General features: G+C 41.4%; 1 protein-coding gene across 2 annotated transcripts in view; it reads right to left on the reverse strand.

Annotated features, from left to right (window-relative positions):
- MED6 (mediator complex subunit 6) overlaps positions 1-15763 on the reverse strand; it is a 42261-nt gene that overhangs the window by 15761 nt on the left and 10737 nt on the right. Inside the window, exons 3-7 of one of the 2 annotated variants that reach the window (XM_033953351.1) lie at positions 13241-13332; positions 9977-10059; positions 7509-7617; positions 2512-2627; positions 1148-1175 (exon numbers count right to left, since the gene is read on the reverse strand). In XM_033953351.1, the coding sequence (XP_033809242.1) occupies positions 1148-1175; positions 2512-2627; positions 7509-7617; positions 9977-10059; positions 13241-13332 (428 nt within the window). Of the gene's footprint in view, positions 1-1147; positions 1294-2511; positions 2628-7508; positions 7618-9976; positions 10060-13240; positions 13333-15763 lie in introns of those variants that run through there. The other variant, XM_033953352.1, reaches the window with a different exon arrangement.

Genomic DNA, 15763 nt, shown 5'->3' on the forward strand with positions numbered 1-15763 from the left:
ATCCAGGGCAAGCAGTGGCTTCCCCCATGTCTTTCTCAATAACAGAGTATTGACTTTTCTTCCAGGAACTTGTCCAAACCTTTCTTAAAATCAGCTGTGCTACCCCCTCTTACCACAACTTCTGGCAACGCATTCCAGAGCTTAACTATTCTCTGAATGAAAAAATATTTCCTCCTATTGGTTTTAAAAGTATTTCCCTGTAACTTCATCACGTGTCCCCTAATCTTTGTAATTTTTGATGGAGTGGAAAATCAATCTACTTTTACCCGTTATACTCCACTCAGGATTTTGTAGACTTCAATCATATCTCCCCTCAGCCTTCTCTTTTCCAAGCTGAAGAGCCCTAACCGTTTTAGTCTTTCCTCATATGTCTTTCCATCCCCTTTACCATCTTGGTTGCTTTTCTTTGAACCTTTTCTAGCGCCACTATATCTTTCTTGAGATAAGGAGACCAGAATTGAATGCAATACTCCAGATGAGGTCACACCAAGGAGCGATACAGGGGCATTATAACATTCTTAGTCTTGTTAACTATCCCTTTTTTTTTTTTTTTTTACTAATTCCTAGCATCCTGTTTGCTTTTTTGGCCGCCACAGCACATTGGGCAGGTTTCATCGTATTGTCTACGGCGACACCCAGATCCTTTTCTTGGACGCTAATCCCCAAGGTGGACCCTAGTATCCGGTAACTGTGATTCAGGTTATTCTTCCCAATGTGCATCACTTTGCATTTGCCACATTCAAGTTTTCAAGTTTTATTAGGATTTTATATACCGCCTATCAAGGTTATCTAAGCAGTTTTACAATCAGGTACTCAAGCATTTTCCCTATCTGTCCCGGTGGGATCACAATCATTAAATTTCATCTACCATTTGGACGCTCAGCTCCATTACTGCATTGCTCAGCCAGTAACATGTGTGTGTACCCCGTGGTAACTGCACAGCTGAGCTTATATTAGCTTTCTGTATTAGCCCCCAGGAAGCAAAAGACTGGCTTTGGAACTGGAATCCAGATCTCATAATCTACAACTCAGCCTTGTATATGTTACTAATATTGAAACATACTATAAGTAGAAGAAAAATACATGAGGTAATAACATTATAACATAACACAATATAAATTACTTTAAAAAAAAAAGAGTATTTTACCTGGTACAGGTTTTTCACCTGACTTTTGCTGGAAGAGAAGAACATAAAAATGAACATGGTAACAGTTGATGACAGCAGAGAAAACCAAAATAGAGTCATCCAGTCTTCCTAGTTAGACCTGTCCACACTTGAAGGCAATATCCCAGCTGTGTGGAAAAATGAGGATATAATTTTATTTTTACTTAATGCAAACACTCTAGTACTTCTATGTGACTTATCACCAAGTTTTGTAATAATTTCAGAGAGGTAGTAAAACTAGACCCTGTGGTCTTGCTGAACAGTACTTAGCCACCAACGTGCCTTATTCTTAATTGTGAGAAACTGTTGCCTGCTGGCTTACTGGCCAGCCATCCTGACCAACTTTTGATCTTCCCATTTTTGGTACTACTGTACTCCTTGTTGACTCCTTTCAATGTTTAGGGATTTTCTTCGATTATCAACTTTCTTTCCTACCACAGATAGCCTCCCTTTGCAAAACCTTTTTTTTTTTTTTTTTTAATTATGAGATAACTGTTTGGCTAGAAGTCACTTTAACCATGATTCCTTCCACTTGTTCTGTATGATGAAATATAAGGTTGAGATTGGCTGAGGAAGGATGAGTGGTGACTGTTAGGTGCAGTGTGCTGGCCACTAATGTATTCCAGTCTGGTCTATTTTAGAAGGTAGTTTAAATGTGACATGCAATTTTATATTTTGATGTACTTTACGATCTGGCCAAGTTTTTTAGGCTACAATGATGTATGTTGTTGAAGTGACTTGATTGGTTCATGTATTTTTATATCCTGTATGTTTGGGTGTATTTGCTTTATGCTGATGTATTTTGTTGATGATACTGAGCAATGTAAACTGTACTGTTATATTTTGTATGTAAATGTGTAACTCGCCCTGGATAAGGGCGGGGGATAAACAAACAAACACTCCCTCATTCTCTCACTCCTTATCGCTCTACTCAACCACTGGAACATCATTTACTCCAGCATCTCTAAGCCTCTAACCTTCCATTTCCCTCCACTCTTTGTATGTTTGGGTACTTTTTATTGTTTTATGCCATTCCTTTCCTTTTATTTTATATTGGTTTTATAGTGTTGTTTTGCACTGCAATGATCACTGTTAATATACCACTGTTACAGGCTACAACAAATGCTGCGGAGATTAATTCATCCTGCTTGTCCTCTGAGAAAGGGTCTTTGATGGGAATGAATGGGATTACATGTAAAGTTCCTTAGCCTGTAGAAAAAAAGGGCTTCCCATTGTGTTCTAACTAAGCAGGTATTTTTAGTTTTACAAAAAATGCATTATCTGTTATGAAAAACACAATACCGAGCTGTATTTCTTGACTATATGATAGGCACAGGCCTAATTACCTGTACAAATTTAGGCGGAAAATTTTGCCGAAGATCTAGAAGCAAAGCATCCACTCGCTGCCTCTGGAAGAGAGAGCTGGCCTCCTCTTTTTTCTTGGACTTTGGCTTCACTTTATCTGCATAGACACACACACAAAATTGAAATAGCTACAATTTACATATGTCCTGCCAATACAATCCTATATAATAAAACTCTAGCCGCGCATGCGCACTCCTATCTGCATGTTCCATTTTCCCTTTTCTGTGAGATTTAGGTCCGTGGTGGCAGCAGTGCGCATGTGCGGGTCCCCAGCCTTACAGCACCTAACTACACTCGCCGGCAGGACTGGCCGCTAGTGCTGAACTCCCTGCTCTGGTAAAAGTAAGTTCTTCGCCTTGCCGCCCCCCCTTCCCTTCCCTTTCCGCGGTCCCAACTCCAAACCTGCCGACTCCAGCAGCGTCTGCATCAGAAGGCCCCAAAGCAGCGTGTGTACAGTGCTGTAGGCGCTGCTGGAGTCGACAGGTTTGGAGTCGGGGCCACGGCAAGGGACTACGAGAGCCGACCACACTTCTAGCACCCGTTAATGTAACGGGCTAAAATACTAGTCATTCTATAAGAAACTGAGATAATCCAACATTTTTATTTGCTAGCATTGTGTGATGGTTCATTGAAACCCTTTAATTCATGGTCAACACACATATATATACTAGTAAGCAACACAACATATTTGTATATCCTCTACACATGGTTGATAAGTCTTAAAATGGCAAAACATTCACTTTTTTGTTGAAAACTTATCAGTTTCCTCATTTACTTTGTAACTATTGCCATGGTTTTAAGTCCCCTCCCTAGTGTCTAAGAGGAGGAAGAAGAGAATAGGCATGAGATTGGGGCCAGGAAGGTGAAGGAAAAAATTGTGCTGGACAAGTAATCCTCATCCAGATGGAGTTGGCACAGGACATGGGGATCCTCTCCACAATTTGTGGTGGGTTATCACCAGTACTAATGAGCGACATTAGTTCTAATAGTAATTCATATCACTAGAGCTTTGTCTAGCCATCCGATATTTCAACTGAGCCAAGGGAACAAATAACGAAAAAATTAAAAATGTTTCTAATTTCACAAGGAAATCTGTAAAGATTTTAGATCTAGGAAACATAATCCAGGCTCTTCTCCGTGAACACTTTGTATAAATACTGAAGATACCTGTGCTTCAGACTTATGTCTCCTTATACATCCTGGAGTATGTACTGAATTTCACATATATGAGGGATCTTCAAAAGTTTCCATTTTTCCAAGTTTCCAAGCTTTTATTTTTTTTAACACTATTTATTAAATATCTCAAAACCAAAGTACATCACTTTTGCACATAATCATCCTGTTTTGCGCTACATTTTTCCCAGCGTCCTACTAACATGCCCTGTTACATATCATATAAAATTAGTGTGTGGCCATTAATTTGGAAAATCTGTCTTTTTCTGGCTGTGGGAAAACTGGCCTTAGTGTTAATCGGCATGGTAATTGATTGTGTCATTTAAAACCAATTAAAATGTCATTTTAAAAAATGTATAGGACACCTTAATCACGTCTATAGAGACGCGGTTTAGGCCAGAAATGACCTTAGGCGCTGTTAGGTGTCAAACATAGGTGTCAGGAATTTAGGTCTTTAAAATTTTGGCCAACATTACTGATACCTATATTTAACAGTAGGTGCTATTCTACAAATGGCACCATAGCATGATTGACATGCTGTCGGCATTTTTTATGGCAGCCGCTGATGTAGGCGCCATTTGCAGAATCCGTCTCTGTGTGCTCAATAACAGCTCAGCTGCGCTTCAGTGCTGGAGGTCCATCTAGGCTGAGCAATACAAAATTATACTGATGATTATATTAAGGCTTTCATGATATCCCCGTAGTTCAAAATCCCCCTCCTCCCTCATCACTAGACTATCAATCTCCTCCCTTCTCTATGAGCACAGTATTATTTATGGTCAATCTCATAAGCACACCCCCCTAAAAAAAATTATCAAGCCATCCTGAAAAATGCTAATTATATATGCATAATCTATCAGCCATATACTTGTATATTTACGCCTGCTCTAGCATGCACATCTGAATCCAAAAACACCTCAATTCCAGACACACTATTTCACTTCACAGCAATACTTTATTTTCTTATTCACACATATATACTAGTGTATTCTTATTCACACATATATACTATCTTTGATGCACTATCAATGGAAGGCATTCAATATAACTACTTTCCTTAAAACAAATTATATTTCTATTATTTTATTCTTAATGTGCCAGCTGCTGCGAGTTGGATGTGTAAGTGGCAATTTCAGAAGGAGAAGTCTACGTGTATGTTCTCTTTCTAATACTGCCACTATTTACACACATAGGGATCATTTTATAAAGTCATTTTTGCATGCACATGGCCTCTCATAATATACTGACTGGCATGAGAATAGCGTTAATTCAAATGGTGGTTTTTCCACAATGGCTATATATGTTAAAGGTGCTGCCCCTGCAGCTTCTGAGGAAGGATCTCAGTGCATTGGAGATTTTATTGGAATGGACATAAAATGCATCTTTGATATTCTCCTCTAGTAGGCAATTGGTCACAGGGTGGATTAGGTATCCCTAATTTTGGCTTGTATAATTGGGCTTGTTTGTTGAGACATTTAAAGGATTGGATATTATGTGAACAACAATTTATCACTTTATCTTTAGAAGAGGCATATTATGCCCCATATTCCTTATACGTCTTATTGCATCGGTGAGGGAGAGACATACCTGGGGTCTTCAGGGGGAGAGTTTTGCTAAAATCATTGCTGGAAGCTTGGGGCTATTTGGTGCCCAAATTGGGGGGTGACCCACAAATTTCTTACCAACTACCTTTGCGGGGAAACCCTTCTTTTGAGCCAGGGATACATAATGCTGTTTTCTTACAGTGGGACAGGCAGGGAATAACTAGGACAGCACATTTATTGGATGATAGGGGTACCTTGTACACCCTGAAGGCCCTGGCACCCCGGTTGGGAGATGGTTGGGGAAACACCTATGCTTATTGCCAACTCAAGCATTAAATAGCATCCCTCTCGGCAGAGCCACTGGAACAAGGTTTGGGGCATAGACTTTATCACTTTTACTGGGAGTGGCACTTAGCAACACATCAGTGTCCTCCTTACATGCCACACTGGTTTCTCTTGAACACTGTAGGGATGTTGTTTATTAAGTCTGCATGGGAGAGGGAGCTCGAGCTATCTTTGGATTCCTGGGACCTTTTAAGCACAGTCAGGGGCCTGCCATGTTTGACTTCAGGCAAGAATGCTATATCAGGGTGCTCTACAGAGCTTATTTTACCCAGTGCAGTTGCACAAAATGGGTGGCATTGGGTCTCCTCTCTGTATTAAATGTCAGAGGGAACCTAATATTCTCTCTCATTTGTTTTGGGATTATTGGCTTGTTCAGCAATTCTGTGTAGCAGTTCAACAGTATTGCAATCCCTCTTGGGGAAACCAATACAGAGTATAGCGGCGCAGATGGTTTTGGACCTGCCCAGAGACTTTGTGAGACTGCCTAGAGGGGTCCACCTCTTATATCATTAAGGTGTGTCTCCTTGCAAGTAAATGTATCTTACAATCTTGGACTTCTACCGATCCACCGTCCTTTTGGAAATGGTGCAATCAGGTGCATACCTTGGTAGCCTGGGAGGCACGGATGGTGGAGGGGCATCCAGGGCACCAAAGAAAGTTCTTGCTCATTTGGAATGCTTACTTGAGGTCCCTGCCTCCAAGGGGACGCAGCTTACTTTTGACTGTGTTAGGCTGATATTTGTTGATTGGAGTCGAGTGCTTGCCTCAGTAGCTGTATTTGCTTCTCCAGAGGATGTGCGGGTGGGACGTTTGTTGCTATTGGTGGGGGGGGGGGGAATAAAAGCCCAGGCCCTCTAAATTTCTTCTTGAGACTATCAGTCTCGGTGTGCCTGCCTATACTCTTGAGTTGTTTTGATTTTTTAATTGGGGGAGGGAGGAGGATTGGAGAGAGGGAGGACGGAATTAGGGGATGGGCCTATTGGGGACAGGCGGTTATACTGTGTTCTTATACAAAAGATTGATGACTTGACCTGTTGGTTTTGATTTTTGTATCTGGCTATTGGAACTGGGGTTGACGGCAGTTAAAGAATAGAATGGGAATGGTAGTTGAAGTGAATTGGGGTGGAGATGGAGGTGGGTATGGAGAGGGATAGGGATTTGATGTATTCCGGAAAGGCATTTAATATCTGGCGTTCATAATAATTACAAGTCAAAGATCTTGATGCTTTTTTGGAGTGTGTTTCTGTTTCTCTCTATGCTTATTTTTATCTCTATTTTGTTTACTTTAATTATTATTTTAATTCTATCTTTAAATTATTTATTCATTACTTGTTGGAATATTTCATTTCTATCTCTGTCTTTTTATTTTTATTTTTCATACTGTTTCTTCAGGTACTTTAGTTAGATTGTGAGCCTTTGGGACAGTTAGGGAATTTCTTATTTATTTAGTTTTTATTTATTGTATCTTTAATGCATCATTTTTGTAAACCGCTTAGAAACCTCACGGTTATTAGCGGTATAAAAGAATTAAATTAAATTAAAGAATTAAATTAAATTAAAACTATTGTTGCTGCTGTATACCAATTGTTGTTGTTCTGATGATGTCATTAATAAAAATTGTTTAAACATAAAATACTGCCTGGCATAAAAGATGTGACACGATATTAAATACTTTAGGCAGAGCATGATAGCTCACAATTACACATGTAGAACACACTGATCCACACATATACTTGAATAATAAAGAGCAGATGTAAATGTTTGGACTTGCAAGACAGGTGCAATTTCTTCTACTTTGTTATAAAATGGCACCCAACCAGGCACCCTGTTATAAAAGTAATCTCATGTTGGCCACATTCACTTAATGATGCAGAATCTAAAATCATCTACTTAATTTAGCACCCTATGCACCATACCTCGGTCTTCTTGATCTTTGAAGTGCCACCAGTAACCTTTGGAAGGGTGATAACGGCAATAAGACATGGCTTCATCAAAAGCCGACTGAATTCCATGTACTGCAGTGAGCTGAACAAATAGTTTCAAGTTCAAGTTTATTAAAAATTTGATAAAACGCTAATCATAAATTCTAAGCATTTTACAGTAAAAATGTAAAAAGGGGTCTAATTAAACTATTAATAACATAACTTTACATGAAACAATAGAATAGTCGGGAGAAATACAATTTAAAAGAAAGAAAGAACAATTAAGGACAATAACATGGGGAAAGGGAGAGATCAATTTTTATCTAGAAAATAAGCTTGGAAAGTCCCTTAGATCAATTAACAGTCGTATGCGTCTTTAAATAAGAAGCTTTTGAGGCCACCCTTGAATTTATCTAAATTCTGTTCAGACCTTAAATATAATGGTAACGAATTCCATATTGTTGGAGCAATCGGTGCGAAAGAGGAAGCCCTATGGGTACTAATGATTTTTAGGGATGGAACATGAAGATGCTGTGATGCAGATCTTAAGGTTCTTGGAGGATCATGTGGAATCAGGTATTTATGGATACACTTCTCCCTCGTCATTCGCGGGGGATACGGGCAGAGCCAGACCGCGAATGCCAAAAAAAATGCGATTATCCGGCTCTGACCCACCTCCACCTCCCTGCCGCCTTCCCGGCCTTACCTGGTGGTCTAGAGGGCTTTCGGGGCAGGAGCGATCTTCCTACGTTCCTGCCCTGTGCAGATCGCCATCAGGAAATGGCTGTAGGGAGTTCCCGACATAGTCTCGAGAGACTACAGGAACTCCCAGCAGCCATTTCCTCATGGCGATCTGCACGGGGCAGGAGCGTAGGAAGATCGCTCCTGCCCCGAAAGCCCTCTAGACCACCAGGTAAGGCCGGGAAAGCAGCAGGGAGGAAAAAAAGATGGAATTTTTTTTACATTAAGACTGGTTTTTTTATTTTCCCCCTCTCCAGAAAAAAATCACGATTATATGAAACCGCGAGTGCAGGAACCGCGAATGGGGAGGGGGGAAGTGTAGTATCGTGTGAAAATAGGTTTGATACTATAGCAATATTATTATTATTTAATCAATAGTGCGGAATACAAAATATTAGCTGTCATCATATTTTAGCTCTTGTACGTTGGATTTTGTTTGCCAAATTTGTTATTGGTTACTACAAATTTAAGGTTACTACAAATTTATCAATAACTTCCATTTTTTAATTTTTTTATTTCAGTATAGCCTGTGTAGGCAGTTGTTATAAATATTTATTGCATTTTATTATTACCTTCGGCATTGTATAGCACAGTATATAGCCCTTAAAGAGATAGAATGTATAGCCCTTAAAGGGATACTAATCTGCTGAAAGTTGACGAAATTCCACTCTAGTAAAACAAATAATATCTACCAAAGAAATAAACCAAAAAGAGAACAAATTTAGGGATTCTTTTACTAAATCTGCAATAAGCACTAATGCGTGCATGCAGCAGCTTAAAAGGGCTTACCATGAGGTGTGCCGAGGTATTCCGTGGTACATTTCAAATGTGCGTATGCTACCTATGTACTAAAAATTATTATTATTTCTCTTTTGGTTAAGAGGGCTTGTTGGGGGAGGGAGTGAAGACAGTGGGTGTTTCTGCCCTAATTGGATAGCACGTTGGCACTGCTGCATGCTGATTAATGCAGCATTACTGCAAGAGCCCTTAAAGCCTACAAAATGTGTCAACAGTGGCTACAGACTGAACAAGAGAGAAAAAGTTTTTGAAACTTTTCATTCACATACACCACACTCATAGCAGTCATATTTTATACTGCTTGATGATGGTGCAAAAATGAACGAGGCAGAAGGGAAAGTTAGACTTTGTGAAAATCTAAGAAGCGTCTACCTTCACCACCATCTGTTGCCACATCTGAATACATCCAATGGCATAGATTTTATTTATTTATATTCCGCATATCTTACAATTCTATGCAGATTACAAGTTATTCAGGTACTCGAGCATTTTTCCCTATCTATCCCAGCGGGATCACACCATATGTAATGTACCTTGGGCACTGGGGGATTAAGTGACTTGCCCAGGGTCACAAGGAGCAGTGCAGGATTTGAACCCACAACCCCAGGGTGCTGGGGCTGTAGCTCTAATCACTGCCCTAGTAAATCAGCTAACCACAAGATAATTTCTTTGACATGGACCAAGGGAATAGGTCCAGTTCATCATGCAAATCTGTAGTTGACATTCATTTCCCTTACAGGTGAATGCCATCACAGCTAAGCATCAAATTACATCTGTCAGCACTAATGGTATCAAAACTCTTAGATCATCATACTGGGTAATTTGATTTATGGTGTGGCTAGCAAGGATAATGAGCTGGAGCTAATTGCATCTGTGTATGAAAATTTTTTTATTTCTGTGAATTAAAAGAAATAAATCCTCACCGCTCTTGAGTTTATAACAGATCCCAAGTCAGGTGCCTGGTAAATGACTCCGGCAATGATATAGTAATCAGCTAAAGGAACAACTGAAACGCAAAAAGAAAAAATTAACCCTAAGGTGGATAAATGAACAAGAATGTTAGCTCAGTACATTAGCTAGCTGGTTCATGGAACGCCTGGCTGCCTCTAGAATAAAGTCCCAACAATAGCACAACCAGCATTGCTATCTATAGAAACAGCTTAAAAATAAGTATTAAAACAAGAAACACGTCACTATAAACATGAGGAACAATTGTTGGACAGAAGTAAGAGAGAAAATGAGATATAAAGATTAGACAATGACACGGGGACACATTTTTCCCCGTCCCCGCGGGAACTAATTTCCCCATCCCGGCGAGTTATTTTCCTGTCCCTGCCCCATTCCTGCAAGTTCCGTCCTCATCTGCACAAGCCAAAGTTTGTGCAATTAAGACAGAGCTTATGGGAATGGGGCAGGAACAGTGCCAAAACTTGTTGGCACAGGATGGGGAAATTGAGTTGCTGCAGGGATGGGGTAAAATTTGTTCCCATGTCATTCTCTAATAAAGATTCATAAACAAGCTGGAGATGATATGCTTTTGCTGAAATAAATTAATACACTGGTTACAAACTAGCTGCTTGAAATGAAAGTAAATGGTGGAAATATTGTTTAAATAAGCAGCCTTTTACAGAGGGAAATGCAAATAAAGTTGTGATTTGCAATGAACGTCACTCTAGTAGGACAAATTGCTGGTACAGAAAAATGGAAATACATAGTGCAGTCAGATATCTGACTTGTACAATATGAGGGGGGGGGTGCTGAAAAGTTCTCAGCCCAATCAAATAAAGAATGATCTGAAACAATGTCAAAATACAGAATTTTGTTTCTGCAAATTGGCACTTAACTAAATAAGATAACACTCTTTTCAGCTACAGTGGCAAAATAACGCTCAGAATTTAGGAATTTGGTTGGTTGGGCTGAGAACATCAGCATCCCCTCATAAAATCTGGCACACTTTGGGCCCCTCCATGCTAGGTTTCGATGCACCACATGACAAAAGAATACACTTGCTTTTTTGCAACTATCCTGACAAGCAGGTAATCTCCTTTCTTTTATGTCCTCTAATCCATTCTAATCTCAAGATACAACATTGCAGAACTCCTTGTAAACATTTTGCATCAGTATGATCAATCATGCACCGGTTTCAATCTCTGCATTACTGGACCTGTGCTCTCTTATAAAGTTTTAGATCTCTATTAGACCTGATGTTATACTTCATGGATCCCTTATGTCATTTCACAGTAATCACAAAATAAAATTTGAAAACTATATCACCAGGTTCGTAAAACAACGCTCCCATCTTACTTAGCAAAATGGTTGGCTTTATCTACCTTACCTAAAAGAGTATACAAGTTTATTTCTAGTGCTGCCCGATTCAGGAAAAAAATTTTGATTCGATTCAGCCTATTGAATTGATTTTTCGATTCGATTTTCCTGCCCAATTGGGTGTTCTTTTCAAACATCCTGGTGGGTTTATTTTATAGCCTCTTCACCCCCTTTGCCTTCTCCTAACCACACGCGCTGTGGTGTAAACAAAATAAACAAACAAAAAAGACTTTTCTTCTCTCTGTTAAATCCTAGCTCACGTTTGTGGTCTAACACCAGCTCTGGCAGAATACATGTTTCAAATCTGACATATTGTAATCACAAAACAGAAAATAAAATTATTTTTCCTACCTTTTGTTGTCTGATCATTATTCAAATCTTGTTGGTCCCAGGTTCTGGTTGTTTTCTGATAACTTGTTTGCCGGGATCTCCTTCTTTCTCCATGCTAACCATCCATCTTCCATCTCTGTCCTCCCCTTCTGTTTCCCTTCCCTCCCCCGGAGGTCTGGCATCTTTCCTTTTTTCATCTCCATCCACAGATCCACCTTTTCTCAACTACCCTTTCATCCAGCATCTCTCCCTCCTTCCCCACCACCCCAGGGTCCAACATCTCTCCCTTTCTTTTCCCAACTACCCAGTATACCTATCCCCCCTCCACACCATCCCTTGTGTCCAACTTTTCTCCTTTTCTGTTCCTTCCCTCCCTAAATCCCATTGTCCACCGTCTCTCTCCCTCTCCTCTGTTTTTAGACCCATTATTTCTTCCCCCCAAAGTCCAGCATATGTACGTCTCTTTGAACCCCCTTCTCTCCCTCCGTGTACTTCTATATTAGGGCCCCCCTCCCCTGATGGTCTGCCCCCCCCTGAAGGCCTGCACCCCACCCCTGAAGGCCTGTGCCACCATCCCTGAAGACCTGCGCCACCATCCCTGAAGACCTGCGCCCTCCCCCCCCGAAGGCCTGCCTGTTCCCCCTGAAGGCCTGTGCTACCATCCCTTAAGGTCTGAAGACCTGCACCCCACCCTGAAGGCCTGCCTGTCCCCCCCCCTGAAGGCCTGTACCAGCACTCCCGAAGGACTGCACCCCCCTCCTCCCTGGAAGGCCTGCATGTTCCCCCTGACCTCCTGCGCATTTACCTCATTTCAGCAGCCTGCAGAGAGGATCACTTGTGGTAGCGATCTCTGCAAGCTGCTATAGGCCTTCAGAGCTGTCTTCCTTCTGCCGCGGTCCTGCCCCTCCTCTAACGTCAGAAGCAGGATCGCGGCAGAGGAAAAAACTCCAAAGGCCTATAGCAGCTTGCAGAGATCGCTAGCATAAGCAATCCTCTCTGCAGGCTGCTCAAATGAGGTAAATGGATGCATGGGAGGCTAGGGGGGGGAAGTCGGACACCAGCACTTCCCGACTGACCCTTCCCCCTCGCCCTCTAAAGCAGGAGTGGCAGCAGCTGGCCAGCAAGAGGCAGCACTGCCGCTCCTGCTTTAGGGGGCAATGGGGGAGGGTCAGTCACCGAATCGGGAGGCTGATTTTTTTTGTTTTAAATCGATTCGAATTGATTCATCCGAAGTGAATCGGTGAATTGATTTGAATCGTGAATCGATTTAAATCGTGAATTGGAGGCAGCACTAGTTATTTCTCCATGAGTGAAAAAACACTGTGAACGTATATAAACATTCTCAATATATTCATGGCTCATGAAAATAGACTTCACCTGGCTTGCACAGAGAATTCTGGACAAGAAGAAATATTAGTAGGTAAATTGGTCATTTTGTTTAAACGTTTCTAGTTCTTTTTTGTCTAAGAAATTAAAAAAAAATTACTGTGCTTCATTTGTAGGAACTGTGCTCCTTCACAGGAAGTGCTTACCTTGTGTAGGAGACTGTCTTTGCTGTTTCCTGATGATAAAGAGGATGGGATCTTGAGCATGTAGAAGGATATACTCCACTCCTACCATCTGGCTGAAAAATGTTTCATACAAAAGGTGCCATGAATATTGCCATTGTGTTAAAGTGGAATACCAGTTTAAAAATGATAACAATTCATATACATTTAAATGGTAACCATTCATTGTGAATTGGAGTACTAAGCTGTCTCTGCAAACCTTGTGAGTCTTTTTATAAAAGAATATTTTTAATCTGTGTGTAATTCAATGACTTGTACACACAGAAATTCTGGGTAGATTTTCCCATATGTTTACCCATTGTTCCTTTCCCTACTCAATCCCGACCTTTGTTTCCATTTAACATAGTTTTGTACTTAGCTGTCAGACTAATAATAGCATCTTTTTGGAAGAGAACTGCAGCCCCCACATTGGAAGATTGTTGGGCAAAGGGTTGGAAAATAATGGAGATGGAGAGGTATTCAGCCATGACCAGCAGTGTGGATCACTGAAAGATAAATTTTGGACTCCCAATTTTTTTCTATAAATTGCTGGGAGCATCCATCTCTTGAACCCAAGAGCTTGAGACTCCAGCTAGATTTGGTTGAACCTACATTCACATGCTACATGAATCTATTTTTCTCTCTTTTTGGTTTCAACACAATAGATTAAGTTAACCTTGTTATTTGAGGGAGAAGAATTCCCCACCCCCCCTTTTTACAAAAGCGTAGCGCGGTTTTTAGCACCAGCCGTGGCCATAACAGCTCCAACGCTGGTAGGAATTATTTTTTTTCAATGAGCATAGGAGCTGTTACCGCCATGGCTGGCGCTAAAAACCACGCTATGCTTTTGTAAAGGGGGGGGGGGGTTAGTGCAGTGTTCTTCACTGCAAGGATAGGGGCCAGTGGTGACCCTTAGAGACCTTTAAGGTGGCTCATTCCAGCTTTTTTGTCACTATGCTCTGCTTCTCTACCCAAGCTCATGGCAGAAGAGGGAAGTGAATGGGAGGAAGAACAACATGTTTGAAGGCAATTCTCAATAGACAAACAATGCCAACCTCCTTGAGGATACAGCCATCAAAATGTTTGAAAACAGACTAGTGAGGTGGATGTCACTGACACACACTAATCTGCAGTACCAAGGCAGCACATGGAAAGATATTTGGTAGTTCTGCTTCAGCTCATTTGGATACAATGTGGCGCCCCATTTAAAAATTAGAGATCACTGATTTAGTGAGTTTTGTGCTATTCAAACACTTGTTCAGTTGTTTATGCTTAGTATTTCTTAATTATGTTGTATATTATGCCTATAATTGTGGTGCGTCACAGCATTAAAATAATGCTGCTCGGAACTGCTTAGTGTTGTTTTTCTGTTGCTGTCCCATTGCATCTAGAAATGTTCTAAATGAGCGAGGTCTTGCAATACAAGTACGTAAAGTATTTTGTATTAAAGTTTTTGGGTTGTGGAATGAATCATCTGAGTTTCCATTATTTCCTACGGGGAAATTTGCTTTGATATACGAGTGCTTTGGATTACAAGCCTGCTTTTGAAACGAATTATGCTCACAAACCAAGGTTTTACTGTATATATATATATATATATATATATATATACACTAGTTTTTAAGCCCGTTACATTAATGGGTGCTAGAATAAATGTGTCTGTCTATCTTTCTTTCTCTCTCTCTCTCTCCCTGGCCCCCTTTCTCTGTCTTTCTGTCCCTCTCCCTGCCCCTGTATCTTTCTTCCTTTCTTTCGGTCTCCCTCCATCCTGCTGTCTGTCTGTCATTTTTTCCCTGCATTTCCCTGTACAGCATCAACAACGGTATTTCCCTTCCCCTCCAGGTCCCTGTGCAGCAGTAGGAGCATTTTCCCCCACCCCCCTTCCCTACTCTTACCACGATGTGGCCTGCTCCTTTTGGCCTCTCCCCCTTCCCTTCCTGCGGTCTAGCCTGCTCCAAAGGCCCCCCTTCCCTTATTGCGTTCCTCGCAGGCAGGCCCAGCTTCTCCCTGTACGTTACCTTTTTTTTCATTCTGCTGCCCTCCCTCGTGTGGCTGCCTGCCTGGTTCCATTGAGCGGCTCGCGGCTGGAGTCTTTTTTGTTGGCGCTTCCCTGCCTGCCCCGTGGTCTGGCCTGCTCCGGGCGAGTTTTTTTTTTAAGTTTAAAGGTGTCGCGGCGGCTCCTCTCGATCCCCGCCAGCGTCAGAAGCCTTCTCCGACGCTGGTGCGGCTCGTGAGAGGAGCCGACACCGCGATCTTGTGGAGAGCAGGGAGTCCAGCGCTGGCGGCCAGTCCTGCCGGCGAGTGTAGGTAGGTGCTGTAAGGCTGGGGACTCGCGCATGTGCACTCCTGCCGCCACAGACCTACTGATCATGGTTTAGAGATCATGGAACACGCAGGTAAGAGTGTGCATGCGCGTCTAGGGTTTTATTATATTAGATATATACATACACACACATACACACAAAGGTGGTTTGAAAAGTTTGGTAAAAATGTAGTCTCCATCAAGGA

The sequence above is a fragment of the Geotrypetes seraphini genome, chromosome 7 (assembly GCF_902459505.1).
Source record: "Geotrypetes seraphini chromosome 7, aGeoSer1.1, whole genome shotgun sequence".
Lineage (NCBI taxonomy): Eukaryota > Metazoa > Chordata > Amphibia > Gymnophiona > Dermophiidae > Geotrypetes > Geotrypetes seraphini.